This window comes from Carica papaya, chromosome 3 (assembly GCF_054855325.1).
Source record: "Carica papaya isolate Zhongbai chromosome 3, ASM5485532v1, whole genome shotgun sequence".
Taxonomy (NCBI): Eukaryota; Viridiplantae; Streptophyta; class Magnoliopsida; order Brassicales; family Caricaceae; genus Carica; species Carica papaya.
The window spans coordinates 26,221,361-26,238,860 of record NC_142311.1 but is presented as its reverse complement, the minus strand read 5'-3'; the positions used below and the strand labels follow the sequence as shown (position 1 = coordinate 26,238,860).

At 34.8% G+C, this 17,500-nt stretch overlaps 3 protein-coding genes across 6 annotated transcripts; 1 reads left to right on the top strand and 2 right to left on the bottom strand.

The window, feature by feature from the left end:
• Nucleotides 1–6,381: 6,381 nt before the first annotated feature.
• On the top strand, nt 6,382–11,580 carry LOC110806345 (uncharacterized). 2 transcript variants are annotated; one of them, XM_088216355.1, is made up of 8 exons: nt 6,382–7,420; nt 7,545–7,665; nt 8,624–8,734; nt 8,994–9,166; nt 9,273–9,611; nt 9,836–9,961; nt 10,441–10,975; nt 11,056–11,240. In XM_088216355.1, the coding sequence occupies exons 1-8, from the start codon at nt 6,689–6,691 to the stop codon at nt 11,100–11,102; spliced, it is 2,184 nt and encodes a 727-aa protein (XP_088072481.1). In that variant the 5' UTR covers nt 6,382–6,688; the 3' UTR covers nt 11,103–11,240. The 2 variants fall into 2 exon arrangements, with proteins under 2 accessions (XP_088072481.1, XP_021886852.2); XM_022031160.2 differs by having other exon boundaries at nt 6,383–7,420; nt 11,070–11,580.
• Nucleotides 11,581–12,439: 859 nt separating this feature from the next.
• On the bottom strand, nt 12,440–16,043 carry LOC148267373 (uncharacterized). 3 transcript variants are annotated; one of them, XM_088216352.1, is made up of 7 exons: nt 15,925–16,038; nt 15,308–15,417; nt 14,874–15,046; nt 14,429–14,767; nt 14,051–14,176; nt 13,037–13,571; nt 12,440–12,926 (listed from the first exon to the last, which is right to left on the bottom strand). In XM_088216352.1, exons 3-7 carry the CDS (start codon nt 14,943–14,945, stop codon nt 12,631–12,633), a joined length of 1,368 nt encoding a protein of 455 aa, XP_088072478.1. In that variant the 5' UTR covers nt 14,946–15,046; nt 15,308–15,417; nt 15,925–16,038; the 3' UTR covers nt 12,440–12,630. The 3 variants fall into 3 exon arrangements, with proteins under 3 accessions (XP_088072478.1, XP_088072477.1, XP_088072479.1); XM_088216351.1 differs by having other exon boundaries at nt 15,308–15,349; nt 15,925–16,017; XM_088216353.1 differs by lacking the exon at nt 15,308–15,417 and having other exon boundaries at nt 14,874–15,026; nt 15,925–16,043.
• On the bottom strand, nt 15,444–17,272 carry LOC148267372 (uncharacterized). Its single transcript, XM_088216354.1, has 2 exons — nt 16,168–17,272; nt 15,444–16,043 (listed from the first exon to the last, which is right to left on the bottom strand). Exons 1-2 carry the CDS (start codon nt 16,522–16,524, stop codon nt 15,927–15,929), a joined length of 474 nt encoding a protein of 157 aa, XP_088072480.1. The 5' UTR covers nt 16,525–17,272; the 3' UTR covers nt 15,444–15,926.
• Between the last annotated feature and the right edge of the window lie 228 nt (nt 17,273–17,500).

The following is a 17,500-nucleotide window of genomic DNA, read 5'->3' as shown; positions in this document are numbered from 1 at the left end:
CTGAATTTTCTTACAGAGTTTAAAACACGCTTTACGTACCTAAAAATACCCTCAAAAATTTAAAATCAGTGTTAAAAATCATTTCTGGCTAATTTTGGGATTCCGGCACGACGGCACCGCCGTGCGTGCCGCCGTGCTCCGGCAACGTCATCACTGCCTGCGACAGTGGTTTGCCTCAGCCTGATCATTTTTGGCCAGTTTTGGCCAGTTTCGGCCCACTTTATATATATCCTTGCGAAAAAATATGTTAGGGGGTCTTGGTTGGTCGAAAAAAATCAGAAAATGAAAACCTATTGGTGATGAAATTTTTTGAGTGCGATGCCTTTGCCGGCTCACCTTCGCGGCTGAATTTTTTTTTTTCGTTTAACTTGTAGAAAACAGAACGGTAAACACAATGATGTAAACAAATATAGGCAATACAGGAAAATAAATAAGAAATCGAAACAACTATGAATTAACCGGTTCCGCCTCCATTAGTGACCTGCAATTATTTTTAAAGTTCTTTAATTTTTCATAAAAAATATACAATTATTAATTATTAAGCCTCAATTTGCCGTACCGGAGAAAAGGGTGAGGGATTTTTACCCGAATCAGTGTTCGAAACTTTCTACTGCACTTACTGGCAGTTTCTGGATTTTCTAAATTTTCTTACAGAGATCAAAACACGCTTCACATACCTAAAAATACCCTCAAAAATTTAAAATCAGTGTTAAAAATCCTTTCTGGCCAATTTTGAGATTCCGGCACGGTGGCACCGCCGTGCTCCGGCGACGACACCACTGCCCACAATGGTGGTTTGCCTCAGCCTGATTGTTTTCGGCCAGTTTTGGCCGGTTTCGGCCAACTTTATATATATTATTGCGAAAAAATACGTTAGGGGGTCTTGGTTTGTCGAAAAAATCAGAAAATGGAAACCTATTGATGGTGGGGTTTTTTGAGTACGATGGCTTTGCCGGGTCACCTTTGCGGCTGAGATTTTTTCTTCGTTCAACTTGTAGAAAACATAACGGTAAACACAATGGTGTAAAAATTGCACGAAACAAAAAACGAGAAGGGGTTAATCGGAGGAGGTTGCAGGTTTTATCTGCGGCGACGCTACTAGGCTTTGCCCGCAGTTTTTGGTTCACCAACCTTTTTTTTTACTTTGACATGGCCACAGGGGTACTCGAAATCGAATTTTGAGCGGGTATGAGAATTTTTACCTTTTCTCGCAGTCGTAGGTGACTCCAGTGCGATGGTGGTCGGCGATCGGCTCCCTTCTCCGGCGACTGGTTCTTCTTCTTCGACGGGAAGCTGACAACTAGGGTTTGAGTTTAGTGTGATGCGAAATATTTATACTCATATCGCGTTAATCTGGACTATTCATCGTGTTTGATCTCGACTGTCTGACCGCATTTAAAGAGAAAATTAATCTGGACCGTTCATCGTAATTTAATCTCAACCGTCCGATCGCGTTTAAAGAGAGAACAAATCCGAGTCGTCCACGCGTGTGGGATCGATCCTAGGCGGTTCGATCGCAGGTCACGCAGATCGCCCGCGTGGCATCGACGTCAGCGTGCCTTATCACGTGGCATGCTCCAGTTCGTCGGAGTTGCTGACTTGACGGTCCTACATGGTAAAATTTTTCTTATTTACACCAGTTTCTGATTTTTCTTTCAAAAACACCATGCGAACCCAAATTTTTACCTCTTTTTCTGAAAATTATTTTCAATTTCATCCATAATCTATTTTTACATAAATTTAACAAAATTTAAAATAAATTAATTTAAAAATAATTTTTTTTATATATTTAAAATGTTAAAATTAATTCCGAACTAAATTTTAAGTTTGAGTATTATAAAATTCATTGAAGATTATACGGTGACTATGATATAGTCCTTATTTATGTCTCAAAATATTTTCATTTAGTCACTTTTGAAAGCACAAGATAGCCCATGCTTTATCGTCTATTTAGAAAGCAAGTTACACATCAATATTACTATTATTATTTGCTTAAAGAACATCAAAATAGCCTTTAAATGTAAAACAGAAGAAGCGAATTCAATGCGATATCGAACTACATTCTACATTTTCCATTCACTTAATTTCCGAATAACATTATTTTTCACCAAAAGATGGTATAAGATGAATGAAAATCAATATTTGATTTCATTACTTTACCATTTATACAAGCTCTAGTTGAATAATTAATATTTTAAATTATTATAATATTGTTAAATGTTGAAATGACAAAAAGATGGTATAAGAAAAGAATTTAAATTTAAATTAATAATTCTATAGTCATTTTAATAAATAAATATTAATCAAATTATTTATTTTTTTAATTTTAGAAATATTTGAATAGTTCACTATAAATAGAAAATCTCATTGCATTTCTTTTCAAAATAACAGTTTATTAATAAATATATAAGTTATGATAATACATTTGACTTTTATGATACAAACTTCGAAAGCTAATACCTTATCAATTTTTTAATATCTAACTTGCACAATGACATTAATAATAAACGAGTCTCATTTCTTCGCTCTCTTTTACTTGTTACATGCATAACTACCACTTGTTTAAACATTTTGTTTAATTTTATTCTCTTTATTGATTAACTAACTTAAATTCTAATGGCCCAAACTAAATATCATGGGAGGCATCCAATCTGATAAAATCATGCAGCTTCGTATTTACTGCAGCTAGTAGTATTTGTTGTTTAGACATTGGATAAGGCATCATTAATATCAAGATATGTCATCTATTTTTTCTCACATCAAATTTATTTATGATTGATATTAAATATAAGCGAGCATTATTAAATTTTTGAGTTAGTTTCATCGTCTAAAATTAGTTAAATAATATAGATTATCTTTATATGATGCTAGAAACTTTTTTTATTTAAACTACCAATATCGGCCGCATAGTATTCTTCTTAATAAATGAATAAATATTAATAACAAAAAGTACATAAAATTAACTACTTAATAAATTTATACATTCTGTGTAACACCCACCTAAAGCTTTTATTTTTATTTTTTTATTATTTATAAATATAATTTTTTGATTATTTAATTTATTTTATTACATTATATTTTATTTTATTTTAATTTAATGAAAAAATTGAGTAAATTAATAAATGATTAAATTGAAAATAATTTTAAGAAAAATGGGTGAAAATTTGGGTTTTGGGAGTATTTTTGAAAGAAAAATCAGAAACCACGTAATTTAAAAAAATTGCACCACGTCAGACCCGACCAACCAGGACGCGCCAAGTGGCAGAGGCGCTGATGCAGGAGGCCACGCGGGGGGAGCCACGTGGATGATCTGCGTGTACGCGATCGAACAACTGAGGTCCGTTCCTGTGCGCACGAAAAACCCAGATTGGATCGCGATGAATGACCCATATTCACTCCCTATTTAATCACGATCGAATGGTCTAGATCAAAAGTAATGGACAGCCCAGATCAAAAGCAGATGGGTATAAATAACCCCATTTGCACCCAAATCCTAACCCTAGTCGCCAGAACCCCTCGCCGGAGAAGACAACCCAACTGCCGGGGAGCCGGCAGCCGCCACCAGCCGCTGCACCGGAACCCTTTCCGACCACCAAAAAAGGTAAATTTTTTTTTGCACGAAATTCAATTTTAAACCCACCCATGGCCAAATCAGAGTGAAAGAACGAGCCAATTGGCCGAAAAATACAAACAAAGCCCGGCGGTGTCGCCGCGGAGAATTTCACAACCCACATTCGATGAAGCCCTTCCCGATTTTCCTTTCATGTAATTTTCTACTGTTGTGATCACTGTTTTCCTCTCTACAGGTTGACCAAAGCGAAACACCCAACCGCAATGTGAGCCGGATGAGCCGCCGCACCGGAGAGCTCCGTCACCGGTGAGTTTCGATTTTTCATATTTTTTCAGCCCACCGAGGCCCTTTTTGCATGTGTGCTCACAGGAATCAATGTAAAATTGACCGAATTCAGCCGAAAACGGCCGACCCGAGGCGAATCGTCGTCGCCGTCGCCGAAGCTACCGTGTCGAATTTCTGAAATTGGCCGAGTAGGCTCTGGAACTGATTTTTTAGTTTATTTGGGATATTTGTAGGTACCATAAACACGTTTCAATTCCTGAAAAAAAATTCAGGGAATTTAAAGACCGTTTGTAGGCGTAGTAAACCATTTAGCTTTTCGACGTCAAATCAGGTAAGGATTCCTCACCCTATTTTCTATCATAGAATTAAAGTTTAAATAAATAATAATACGGTATTTTGTACAAATTAAATAGATGTGCATAATTAATTATGGATTGCTAATGGAGCCCGAACCGGACATGGTTCTCTATTGATTTCTGTTGATTTATTTTACAGTATAAAAGTATGATTGTATCTTATTTATCTATTTTATTGTTTAAATGCATATATTACTGTCTTATTTGACTACTGTTTGATTTTGAAATTTGAGACATGATTGCATTACCGGATGAATATTTATTTATTTATGTGATTATATTTGATTTGATAATGGAGATTAAGAAAAAATAGGAAAGGGGTGTGATCAAGTAAACAGACAAAATGACAGTCTTACTAGATATCCTGAGAGATGGTAGACGGACTAGATACATAGAAAATCCTACCGTGAACGTTGTCTCATACCGGACGGGGTATAGAGACTTGGTAATTTGGCGCTCATATCGAACGAAGTATGGGGACGACCTGCTTCACCCTCATACCGGATGGGGTATTGAGGTTTAATGTCTTTGGCACTCATATCAGACAGGGTATAGGGACGATCCTGTAATGGAGATTGTTAAGGAAAATGGTTCACGTATAGCGAAGATAACTCTATGAACCCCTATGGATACTAGTAGGCTAGTGAAACGAGAAACGTTTATGATTTGATTTATTGTTAATGAATATGAATTTATTATATGTTCTATGTTGCTGATTGTGCATGAAATTATACTTTGTATGTATTATTATCTTTATAGGTTGTTTTCATAAATTTCACAATGGTAAGTGAACGGTAAATGATTTTATGATTGATAAACGAATTTGCTAAATTTAGTATTCCATTAGTTGTTTTGATTTTCTACCCATATTTGCTTATATGCTGGTAATATAGTGTGATATCTTTACTGAGTTAGTATAGCTCATCCTTTATTTAACAATTTCAGATCAAAAGGATTTGGTTCAAGAGCCCGATCCGCAAGAAGATTGCGAGTAGATGGTAGATACTTTCTATCTTCTGTTACTTTCTTATTTTTCGTATTTCTTTCAGAGAATTCATTCCGTAATGTTTGTTTAGTACTTTTAAGTTTTTGTGTAAGGGATATAAACCTTAACCTTTTATTTCGCTTCGGCATTTAAATTATTATATGTTTCCTTTTGAATTTCCGGGATCGTTACATTCTAGTAGATAAAAAAAAAATCTCATATCCTCTTATATTTTATGCAAAAGTTGTAATATTATATCCAACACCGTAATAACCATTGCAACATAAGTAAAAAGAACATATTAAAATTAGAAGCTGACATTATATTTTTTTTGTTCGAATTCTTTTTCTTCCTATATGGGATTGCTTTCTCTCGTGTTATTATTACTGTAATATGTCTTTCATCAATTATTCTCGTACATTGTTTTAAATATTAATACTAAATGTGTTAATTTATTTTCAAAGAGATTTTGAATATAGAATATAATTTTTTTTTTTTAAAAATGCAATATATATACCTCATAAAATTGCTTTAAAATATGATTAATACATTTTATTTTCTCAAATTTTTGTAAATGATATTGATTTAGCTCTTCTTGTTTAGATATGTTTAAAATTGCATGCAATACTCCAATGAATTTTTTGTGTAATATATATAGAATAAACTCCTAAATTATTCGAGAATGTTCATATTAACTATTGTATAATTTTATATTAAAATACAATATGTACTTTTAAATTTTATTTAAATAAACTCTTACTAATAACAATGTGTTTAGTACATATTGACAAATATCTATTTGACAATTAATATGTCTATATGAATATTTAATTTTAAAAATATTGCTAGCAATCAACCACTTAATTATTACTGAATATTAAATATAGTTTCTATATTAACATATTATATGTGAAATTCATATTCACTATGGTGACAAGTATATGTATAGAAAAAATTTAGTGACATTCTTGTCCTACTATATTTATGATTAATAAATAAATTTCAAGCCTATGATTATATATAAATTTATATTTTTACTAATACAAATTTATATTTTTCGTGAGGAGCCGCACGCGGAGCATAGTAGGAACCATACTTCCCGCTAAATACCGCCACGTGTCCATCTTTAATTGGGTAAATTGTAAAAAAGGATTCTCTTCTTCCACTTGCCCATTCTGAATTTTTGATAGACGCGGTTCAGTTTCCCTCCCATTTTGAAAATTGCATTCAGAAGTTGTTCCGTATTCCCTCCTTTTCTGGCCTTACCCATCTCCGTTCCAAGATCAAGATACGTTATCAAATTAATTAACTATCCAATTTGATTTTTCCATATTGAGATTTGTTAACCCTAGTCAAGAACCTATTTTCTTGTAATTACGAAACTCGCAACCCTCTTTCCTCTCACAATTGAATCCCTAGAAACCAATTCTTCTTCACCAAATTCATTCTCTTCTGAGCGGTCATTGTGGGTGTTTATCAATTCTAACTGCAATGGCCGCATCAACTGATGGTTCTTTGTTATCTTCAGATATGCATGCTCTGGGTAACCGTTCTTTGGTTCAACCACCACTTAATTCAAATGTGTCTTCACCACTTAATTCAAGTTCTCTGGAAAAAGTTTCTTGGTGCTTATTTCCGGGGCAGTCTTCGACATCTTCGTCAATTGAAACTTCTGGCGAGCAGATTTTGACGAATCTTGATGGGTGTTGTTCTTCTGGTAACAACCTGAATTCTATTCCGTCATCACCATCTTCTTGCAGTAGAGACCTAGTTCACCACGAGTCTCGGGCTGCGTCACTGCCGAACCTAAATCCGCTCTCGCCACCTCCGCCAAACGAAACCCTAGCCGATCATAATCTGACTCCACCATCTTTACCAGCTGATAATAATCAGCCTTTAGTTCATGATCCATATGAACCAATTTCTATAATTATGCCCGAACATAATGTATCTGCCGTTGATAGGCCGTTTTCGCAACTGGAAAAGGAGAGGCTCAATTTCTCATCGTTTGGCCTTGAAGAAGATGATCCTGCAGAACATCGCCCATCATCCGACATGCAACGGTGTCCGCAAAAGGAGGACGACACTGCTTTTCCCCCAAGATCGTATAATAGTGAAGACGAGGTTGTGGAGTGTAAACCATGGACTCAATCTCAGTGGAGTGCCCAAGAATCTAGCCGGTCAGAAGCGCGGGAATCCAAGGAAATCATATCCACCGGTGTGGTATGTTCCATCATGCTCTGCACAACTTTTTATTTTCCCTTCTTTGTAATCATGCGTTTATTTCAAACCATCATTATCATTGTCATCGTTATAATTATTATTATTTGGATTATCGGTTTTGTAGGGTGCAGGGATTTCAAATTTAGGCAACACTTGCTTCATGAATTCAATCCTGCAATGCTTCACCCACACAGTGCCCCTGGTCCAGGCTCTTCAGACTTGCGATCACCCAATGCCTTGTGATTGTATGATCTACATACATTTTAATCTCAGTCTTTTGTTATTTCCTTTTGCAGTCAAGAACATTGATGACTACTTCGATACTCTTGTACTTGTTATGCTGAATTATTTTCATAAGAGATGTTTGATTTTAATTCTTACGTTTTAAAAAAACTTTTACAACCAAGAGTGTAAAGTGCAAAGTAGTTTTATCAACAGCCAAAGTCAAAATTTATGTTTTATAACTTTGAAGTTAAAAGTTACAATGTATAGTTTTTAGTAAAAATTTACACTTTAAATTTCAAAACCTGATTTCACCAAACGCACAACTTATGTTTTTTAAACATGGTAACACTTTCTCTAGCTATTTGTATTAAGCACACAATAATTTTTGAATGAAATCATATTTAGTGAACAATTAATTTAAAAGCACTTTTAAAATTCACGACTCAAGTCTCTACAATTATTTGTATTGAAGTACTAAATAACTTTTGATTAGAAACACATTTAGTGAATAATTATTTTTAAAGTATTTTCTGAACTCCGATCCTAAGTTTCTACAACTATTTGTATTAAACAACAAATAATTTTGACTAAAAGTACATTTAATGAATAATTATTTTAATAGCACTTTTAAACTCATAACCCAAGCTAAATAGTGCTCCTAGTTTATGCTCTTCACATTTGCAATCGCCTGATGCCTTGTTATTGTATGATCTATATGTTTTAATCTCATTTTTCATAATTTCCTTTTCCAAACAAGAACATTAATGACTAGTTTAATACTCTTTGGTATGCTGTTTCTTTTTTTTGGAAAAATAACTTGGTATGCTATTTTATTTCCAAAATGCGAAAATATTTGAAGAGTTATTAGTTTCTATAGAGGAACCATGCTTTCGGAACATTGTAGCGCTATCCATACTATTCCTTCCCTGGCTTTTAATATTTTGGTTCGCTAAGTTAAAAAAAGTTGCAAAATTTCAGGTAATAGAGAAGGGTTCTGTGTTATTTGCATTCTTCGTGATCACATCCAACTATCATTACATTCCTCGGGAAGGGTTGTCTCACCTTCAAGATTTGTTGACAATTTGGACAGTATCCTTTTTTTCATTTTTCTTTTAATGAATTGGAACAATGTAAGTAAATAGTCATTAATGTTTTATATTTTTTATTATTCTGCCTAACTACGTGTAATTAACTCTTACCGTAAACTAATCTCAAATTTATATATTTGAAAGCAATCTTTAATTATTCTTGTATCTGAAAATGCTGCATGCATACTTGTTTTTGAACAGCTATTTCTCTGGCTAGACAATAGATCTTTTCTTGTTATTCTTGACCCAAAGAATATCAGAATTTTCCTCTTTCTTCCAGAAATACCAGCAGGAGGATGCTCATGAATTCTTACAATCCATATTGGATAAACTTGAACAATGTTGTTTTGATGTTAAGAAAATGGATGATAGTTTATCTTCCCATGATATCAACATTGTGGAACAGGTCTTTGGTGGTCGTCTCCTTAGCAGAGTATGGCCTGCCTCTTAGATCTCTTTATACTTGTTCCAATATTGAAAATAAGTAGCAATTCTATCAAAATGCAAATCATACTGACATTTTATTGATTGGATATCAGCTTCAGTGCTGCAACTGTGGTCACTACTCTGACACTTATGAGGCCTCGATTGGACTTAGTTTGGAGATTGAAGAGGTGGACACTCTTCAAAGTGCCCTATTATCTTTTACCAGTGTGGAAAAACTTGAAGATCCGGAGACAAAGTTTAAATGTGAGAATTGTAAAGAAAGAGTGTCAAAGGAGAAACAACTTATGGTGGACCGGGCACCTTCAGTTGCCACATTCCACTTGAAGAGATTCACGAACGATGGAACTTTTGTTGGTAAGATTTATAAGCATGTGAAGTTCCCATTGGAGTTGGACTTGCAACCTTATACAAGTAGCTGCCAGAGTTGTGAAGTGAGTAAAATGTCTCACATTTGAGATTTACTACAAAGACATTGATTTTAGTTGAATGAGCTTTAGTGCATTGCGATTTGATAAAATTTAATTCTGTCTTTTCTTTTTGTTCAAGGAAAAGCCCTAGTTGAGCCAAGATTTTTCAGGACACATTGACTATTTATTTGCATCTCTATTTCAGTTATCATAACTAATTTCTTAAATTTTTCTGCCATTCCTTACAGGAGGCAGAGCTCAAGTATTACTTGTATGCATTTGTGGTGCACATTGGAGAATCATTAACTTCTGGTCATTACTTCTGCTATGTTCGGTCCTCCCCGGATACATGGCACAAATTGGATGACTCACAGGTAGTGTTTACCAGATTTATTAATGAGCTGGCCTTACAGATAAGCTTGTTTTGGTGATGTCTTTAATTTTTGGTTCCTGAGGAAGGTTAAGCATAAGTTATGATTACACTGATGATGTGGGCGTTAAGTTTTTCATTGCTATTTTTTCCTGCATCTTGTTAATTCACATAATTCTTGATTGCTTCAACATTTATCCAAGCTCTGGAGAGCTTAGAGTTCCCCTCCAGCATTTTATGTTATTGAAGTATCCCAAATATCCTTGTTAAAGTCGCGTAGTTACTGGGTTTTGATGATGAGACAATTTATGTCGTTTAACTTACAAAATGTAAGTATGTTGGGTTGAGCTGTCGACGGTCACTGGGTTTTAGAAGCTCTAATGCATAATTAAACCAATCTTGCTGAATTCTGATGTGTATATATATGTGTGTGCGTGTGTAATTTATTTGTTTATTGATTGATTTATTTTCCCCTTTTGGCAGGTTACTAGGGTTGAAGAAGACTATGTGCTATCTCAGGATGCATATATATTATTCTATGCCAGGCAGAATGCACCGTGGTTTTCAACTATATTTGAAGGGATAAATCCTAGACTGGAAGCAAATACAAATTCATCGCCCAAGTCAATTCTGGATGCAGTGAAGAATGACTCTAGTTTTGATCATAGAATAGGAGATAATGAAAATTATGAGGTGAATAAATCCAGCGACAATGAAATGACTGAAGAAATGAATAACTGGTCTCAGTTTATTGGAATGAGGAATGCTGCTGAGAACGTTTCTGTTGAGAATTCATACAAATCAAAGCAGAATGGACCAGAGTTCAGAGAGTCCAAAGATGATACTCCCATGATTCATGCTGCGTCACCACTAATGGATAGTGAGTATGAGAAATCACAAAATGTGCTGCCTCTTGAAAAGAATAATTGCAATCACAAGGGTATCAAAGTTGCAAAGAATAATAGTTCACCTTCCACACTTGCATTGGAGAGTTCAGGTGTTCCTAGGGAACATCGAGGTAAGAGAATCACTCTCATGATCTTGTTTCCATATATGTATGTATATATATATAGTTAAGACAAAATGATTTGATGTTAGTTCAAATTTTGCAGAAGCAGTTTATTGTATTCCGCGAGATCATTTGAAATTAGAGAAGCAAGGGAATCGAAAGAGACCACCAAGCGAGGTTCCACTGGATATGAATAAAAGTTTAGCTCTTAGATGCCTGAAAAAGCACATCTCCGGATCAAGGGCAACAATGCTTTCTGCTGCTATGGGGGTCGGACAGGATGGTAATCTCAATAAAAGGAAAAAATTAAATTCAACACCATGCAAAAGGTCTAATCCACCAGCTCATCATAAACACAACCGGGAAGAAGTTATGCAGCCTGCAACTGCTTGTAGGTTTTTGTTCTGATTAGATACTTGTTTTGGTCAGCACAGATAAAAGGTGCCTCATACAATTATCTTGTGGATGTACATACTATTACTGTCAATTCTTTTAGCACAGTCTGCTCTTTGTTCTTGTAGTTAGGTGTGCTAAGGCTGTCAGTAGTCCATATCTCCAGTCTAGGAATAAAAAAAGTTGAAAGTTGAGAACTACCTTCCAACCCCTAGATTAAATATGCCTTGCTTTGCATATTTTGGCAAAGGGAATTACTCAGATGGGGGATGGGTTTAAAATCAACTGTACGGAATGGTTGGATGTGAACAAAAATAGTCCGGGCACTCAAAAGAAAAAAAAAAAAAAAAGATATACTAGAATGGGAAATTAAAATGCAGTGTCCATTATTTTAGCAGTAATTAATTGTTTTAATTTTTTACTCCATGTAATTAAAGTATCTAATTGTATTTAATTAAGTAATCTAACGGGTCACATTATATATATATATATATATATATATGAAATTTGATTTTTGCTCTAAAAGTTCAAAAAAATCCACTAACCCCTTGTCGTATTTTGGTTCCTCTCTACACTGGCTTTGAATTTTGGTCCTATGCATTTTGAATAATATATATATATATATATATATATATAGACAAATTTTATGGTGTTTTTCGATTAGAAAAACTAACATCCCCACATGTGGAGTGATCGCATGCAAAGAGAAATTTGTTCATTTATTGAAAAAGAAAAGAAAAAAGGATAAAGAATGAAGTAGTTGTTCCTTCCAAAATTCATGGTTAGAAAGGATTGTAGGGTTCATAGAATTCACTGAATGTTTATACAAAGATTAATATTAACTTGAGTCAATGTAATTAAATTTGTCTTTTTCTTAACTTCTATAAGTAGATTGTAATACGATCCCTCTCGCACTGAAATTTTTCTTAACCAAATGTCAATCGTATTTATGACTAAAATGCTGCCAAATACTATTAATTGATTTGTTACTGCTCACACCATGTATTACTAACTATTTATGGCTTATTACCATCGAATACTATAATAAGATAACGGGGATCTATAACTAATTACCATGTATACTATGAAATATTGTGATTATTATATCAACAATAATAAATATATAATTCCAAAGCAAGACACAGAGCAGGCCATGCCAAAAGAATTAACAGCAATAGTATGTACATCCACAAGATAGCTGTATGTGAGCATCTTTTATCTGTGCTGACCGGAACAACTATCTAATCAGAACAAAAACCTACGAAAAGCGGTCAGCGAAAAACAGTAGTTGCAGGGTGCACTTCTTCTTCCCGGTTCTGTTGATGAGCTGGAGGACTAGACCTTATGCATGGTGTTGCATGTAACTTTTGCCTTTTGTTGAGATCACCATCCTGTCCGAGCCCCATAGCAGCAGAAAGCATTGTCGTCCTTGATCCCGGGATGTGCTTTTCCAGGCATCTAAGAGCTAAACTTCTATTCATATCCAATGTAACCTTGCTAGGTGGTCTTTTTTGACTCCCTTGATTCTCTAATTTCAAATGATCTTGCGGAATGCAATATACTGCTTCTGCAAAATTTGAACTAGTGTCAAATCATTTGACTTAATTATAACGATATTATATATATATATATATATATGCATATATGGAAACAAGATCATGAGAGTGATTCTCTTACCTCGATGTTCCCTAGGAACACCTGAACTCTCCAATGCAAGTGTGGAAGGTGAACTATTATTCTTTGCAACTTTGATACCCTTGTGATTGCAATTATTCTTTTCAAGAGGCAGCACATTTTGTGATTTCTCATACTCACTATCCATTAGTGGTGACGCAGCATGAATCATGGGAGTATCATCTTTGGACTCTCTGAACTCTGGTCCATTCTGCTTTGATTTGTATGAATTCTCAACAGAAACGTTCTCAGCAGCATTCCTCATTCCAATAAACTGAGACCAGTTATTCATTTCTTCAGTCATTTCATTGTCGCTGGATTTATTCACCTCATAATTTTCATTATCTCCTATTCTATGATCAAAACTAGAGTCATTCTTCACTGCATCCAGAATTGACTTGGGCGATGAATTTGTATTTGCTTCCAGTCTAGGATTTATCCCTTCAAATATAGTTGAAAACCACGGTGCATTCTGCCTGGCATAGAATAATATATATGCATCCTGAGATAGCACATAGTCTTCTTCAACCCTAGTAACCTGCCAAAAGGGGAAAATAAATCAATCAATAAACAAATAAATTACACACGCACACACATATATATACACATCAGAATTCAGCAAGATTGGTTTAATTATGCATTAGAGCTTCTAAAACCCAGTGACCGTCGACAGCTCAACCCAACATACTTACATTTTGTAAGTTAAACGACATAAATTGTCTCATCATCAAAACCCAGTAACTACGCGACTTTAACAAGGATATTTGGGATACTTCAATAACATAAAATGCTGGAGGGGAACTCTAAGCTCTCCAGAGCTTGGATAAATGTTGAAGCAATCAAGAATTATGTGAATTAACAAGATGCAGGAAAAAATAGCAATGAAAAACTTAACGCCCACATCATCAGTGTAATCATAACTTATGTTTAACCTTCCTCAGGAACTAAAAATTAAAGACATCACCAAAACAAGCTTATCTGTAAGGCCAGCTCATTAATAAATCTGGTAAACACTACCTGTGAGTCATCCAATTTGTGCCATGTATCCGGGGAGGACCGAACATAGCAGAAGTAATGACCAGAAGTTAATGATTCTCCAATGTGCACCACAAATGCATACAAGTAATACTTGAGCTCTGCCTCCTGTAAGGAATGGCAGAAAAATTTAAGAAATTAGTTATGATAACTGAAATAAACATGACCTCATCCAAAAAACAAATAGAGATGCAAATTAATAGTCAACGTGTCCTGAAAAATCTTGGCTCAACTAGGGCTTCTCCTTGAAGAAAAAAAAGGATACAGAATTAAAGTTTATCAAATCCAAATGCCCTAAAGCGCATTAAACTCAAATCAAGGTCTCTGTAGTAAATCTCAAATTTGAAACATTTTACTCACTTCACAACTCCGACTGCTACTTGTATAAGGTTGCAAGTCCAACTCCAATGGGAACTTCACATGCTTATAAATCTTATGAACATAAATTCCATCATTCTTGAATCTCTTCAAGTGGAATGTAGCAACTGAAGGTGCCCGGTCCACCATAAGTCGTTTCTCCTTTAACACTCTTTCTTTACAATTCTCATATTTAAACTTTGTCTCTGAATCTTCAAGTTTTTTCACACTGATAAAAGATAATAGGGCACTTTGAAGAGTGTCCACCTCTTCAATCTCCAAACTAAATCCAATCGAGGCCTCACAACTGTCAGAGTAGTGACCACAGTTGCAGCACTGAAACTGATATCCAATCAATAAAATGTCAGTATGATTTACATTTTGATAGAATTGCTACTTATTTTCAATTTTGGAACAAGTATAAAGAGATCAAAGAGGCAGGCCATACTCTGCTTAGGAGACGACCACCAAAGACCTGCTCCGCAATGTTGATATCATGGGAAGATAAACTTTCATCCATTTTCTCAGAATCCAAGCAACATTATTCAAGTTTATCTAATATGGATTGCAAGAATTCATGAGCATCCTCCTGCTGGTATTTCTGGAAGAAAGGAGAAAATTCTGATGTTCTTTGAGTCAAGAATTACAAGAAAAAAACTATTGTCTAGGCAGAAAAATAGCTGTTCAAAAACAAGTGTGCATGCAGCATTTTCGATACAAGATTAATTAAAGTTAGCTTTCAAAGACATAAATTTGAGATTAGTTTATAATAAGAGTTAACTATAGCGTGGTTAAGCAGAATGATAAAAATATAAAATATTAATGAGTATCTGCTTACATTGTTTCAATTTATTAAAAGAAAAATGAAAATGAAAAGGATACGGTTCAAATCGTCAACAAATCTTGAAGGTGAGATAACCACTCCTGAAGAATATAAAGATAATTGAATGTGACCACGAAGAATGCAAATAACACAGAACCCTACTTACTACCTGAAATTTTGCAAATTTCTTTCACTTAGTCAATCAAAATATTAAAAGCCTAGGAAGAAATAGTATGAATAGTGCTACCCTCTTCCGAAAGCATGGCGTCTCTATAGAAACTAATAACTTTTTAAAGATTTTATTATTTTGGAAATAAAACAGTATACCAAGTTTAAAGTGTTCAGTGAACTTATATTTTAAAATTGAAAGTGTAAATTTTTAATAAAAACTAAATTTATTTTCTAAAAACTACAAATTATAATTTTTTACTTTAAAATTTATCAAAAAGAAATTTTGACTTTTGTTGTTTCGAAAAGTACTTTACACTTTATCCACTTGCTTGCAGAAGTGCTTTGAAACGCAAAATCAAAGTCAAAAGTTGAGACAAACACCTCTTTCGGAAATAATACAGCATACCAACTAAACTACAAGGGTATTAAACTAGCCATTAATGTTCTTGACTGGAAAGGGAAATAACAAAAAACTGAGATTGAGATTAAAATGTATAGATCATACGATCACAAGGCATCGGGTGATGTCAAGTGTGAAGAGCCCGGACCAGGGGCACTGTGGGTGAAGCACTGCTGGACTGAATTCATGAAGCAAGTGTTGCCTAAATTTAAAATCCCTGCACCCTGCAAAACCGATAATTCAAATAATAATAATGATAATGAAGACAATGATAATGATGGTATGAAATAAACACATGACTACAAAGGAGGGAAGATCAAAAGTTCTGCAGAGAATTATGAAACATACCACATCGGTGGATATGATTTCCTTAGATTCCCGCGCTTCTGACCAGCTAGATTCTTGGGCACTCCACTGAGATTGAGTCAATGGTTGACAATCCACAATATCGTTGTCGCTATCATACGATCTTGGGGAATAAGCAGTGTCATCCCCCGGTTGCCAATCCACAATATCGTCTTCGCTATCATACGATCTTGGGGAATAAGCAGTGTCGTCCTCCATTTGCGGACACCATTGCATGTCAGATGATGGGCCATATTCTTCAGGATCGTCTTCTTCAGGGCCCAAGAATGAGTAACTGAGCGTCTCCTTTTCTTGTTGTAAAAATTGCCTATCAACGGCAGATACATTATGTTCGGGCATAATTACAGAAATTGGTTCACATGGATAAAGAACTAAAAGCTGATTATTATCAGCTGTTAAAGATGATGGAGTCAGATAATGATCGGCTAGTGGTTCGTTTGGCGGAGGTGGCGAGAACGGATTTCGGTTCGACGGTGACACAGCCGGAGACTTGTGATGAACGAGGTCTCTAGTGAGAGAAGATGGGTGATGACGAAATAGAATTCAGTTTGTTACCAGAAGAACAAGGCCAATCATGTTTCGCCGAAATCTGCTTGCCAGAAGTTTCAATTGACGAAGATGTCGAAGACTGGCCCGAAAATGAACACCAAGAAGCTTCCTCCAGAAAACTAACCGGTTTTGGTGAAATTGGGGAAGACCCATTTGAATTAAGTGGTGGTTGAGCCGAAGACTGGTCACTCAGAGCTTGCATATCTGAAGAGTCATCGTCTGACGAATCCATTGCAGTTAGAATTGAGAAAGAACCACAATGACTGGTCAGAAGAGAATGAGTCTGGTGCAGAAGAATTGGTTTCTAGGGATTCATAACTAAAAGAAAATGAAATCTGGGTATAGAAATCTTAATATGGAAAAACCAGACTGGATTTCAATTTAATTTGATAACGTAAATTGATCTAGGAATGGAAGGTTGGCAAGGCCAGAAAAAGGAGGGAATAAGAACCGACTTCTTAATGCTATTTTCAAATTGAGAGGGAAACTGAGCTGCGTCCGTCAAATATTTAGACTGGGGCGAGTTGAAGAAGAATAAACTACTTAAATACATCTTTAAAACTTTTTTTAAGAATATTCTCAAGTAATAATCAAATTAAAATATAATCTGAAACAATATATAAATATAATTTACTTGGCACGAACATATTTAATACTAAAAATTTATTAATCATAAATATAACAGGACAAAAATGGAGTGAGAAAGTGCGCATAAACACGTCAATGGTGGAACTATCTTTAATATTCATTAATAATCAACCGGTTG

What these genes read in the sequence shown, in the direction of transcription:
- LOC110806345 (XM_022031160.2), top strand. Translation starts at nt 6,689, where the DNA reads ATGGCCGCATCAACTGATGGTTCTTTGTTATCTTCAGATATGCATGCT. An exon ending in AAATCATATCCACCGGTGTG is followed by an intron (nt 7,421 to 7,544) that starts GTATGTTCCATC and finishes TCGGTTTTGTAG; the next exon opens with GGTGCAGGGATTTCAAATTT. An exon ending in TCACCCAATGCCTTGTGATT is followed by an intron (nt 7,666 to 8,623) that starts GTATGATCTACA and finishes GCAAAATTTCAG; the next exon opens with GTAATAGAGAAGGGTTCTGT.
- LOC148267372 (XM_088216354.1), bottom strand. Translation starts at nt 16,524, where the DNA reads ATGCCCGAACATAATGTATCTGCCGTTGATAGGCAATTTTTACAACAA. An exon ending in AAATCATATCCACCGATGTG is followed by an intron (nt 16,044 to 16,167) that starts GTATGTTTCATA and finishes TCGGTTTTGCAG; the next exon opens with GGTGCAGGGATTTTAAATTT.
- LOC148267373 (XM_088216353.1), bottom strand. Translation starts at nt 14,945, where the DNA reads ATGGATGAAAGTTTATCTTCCCATGATATCAACATTGCGGAGCAGGTC. An exon ending in GTGGTCGTCTCCTAAGCAGA is followed by an intron (nt 14,768 to 14,873) that starts GTATGGCCTGCC and finishes ATTGGATATCAG; the next exon opens with TTTCAGTGCTGCAACTGTGG. An exon ending in TGTTCCTAGGGAACATCGAG is followed by an intron (nt 12,927 to 13,036) that starts GTAAGAGAATCA and finishes CAAATTTTGCAG; the next exon opens with AAGCAGTATATTGCATTCCG.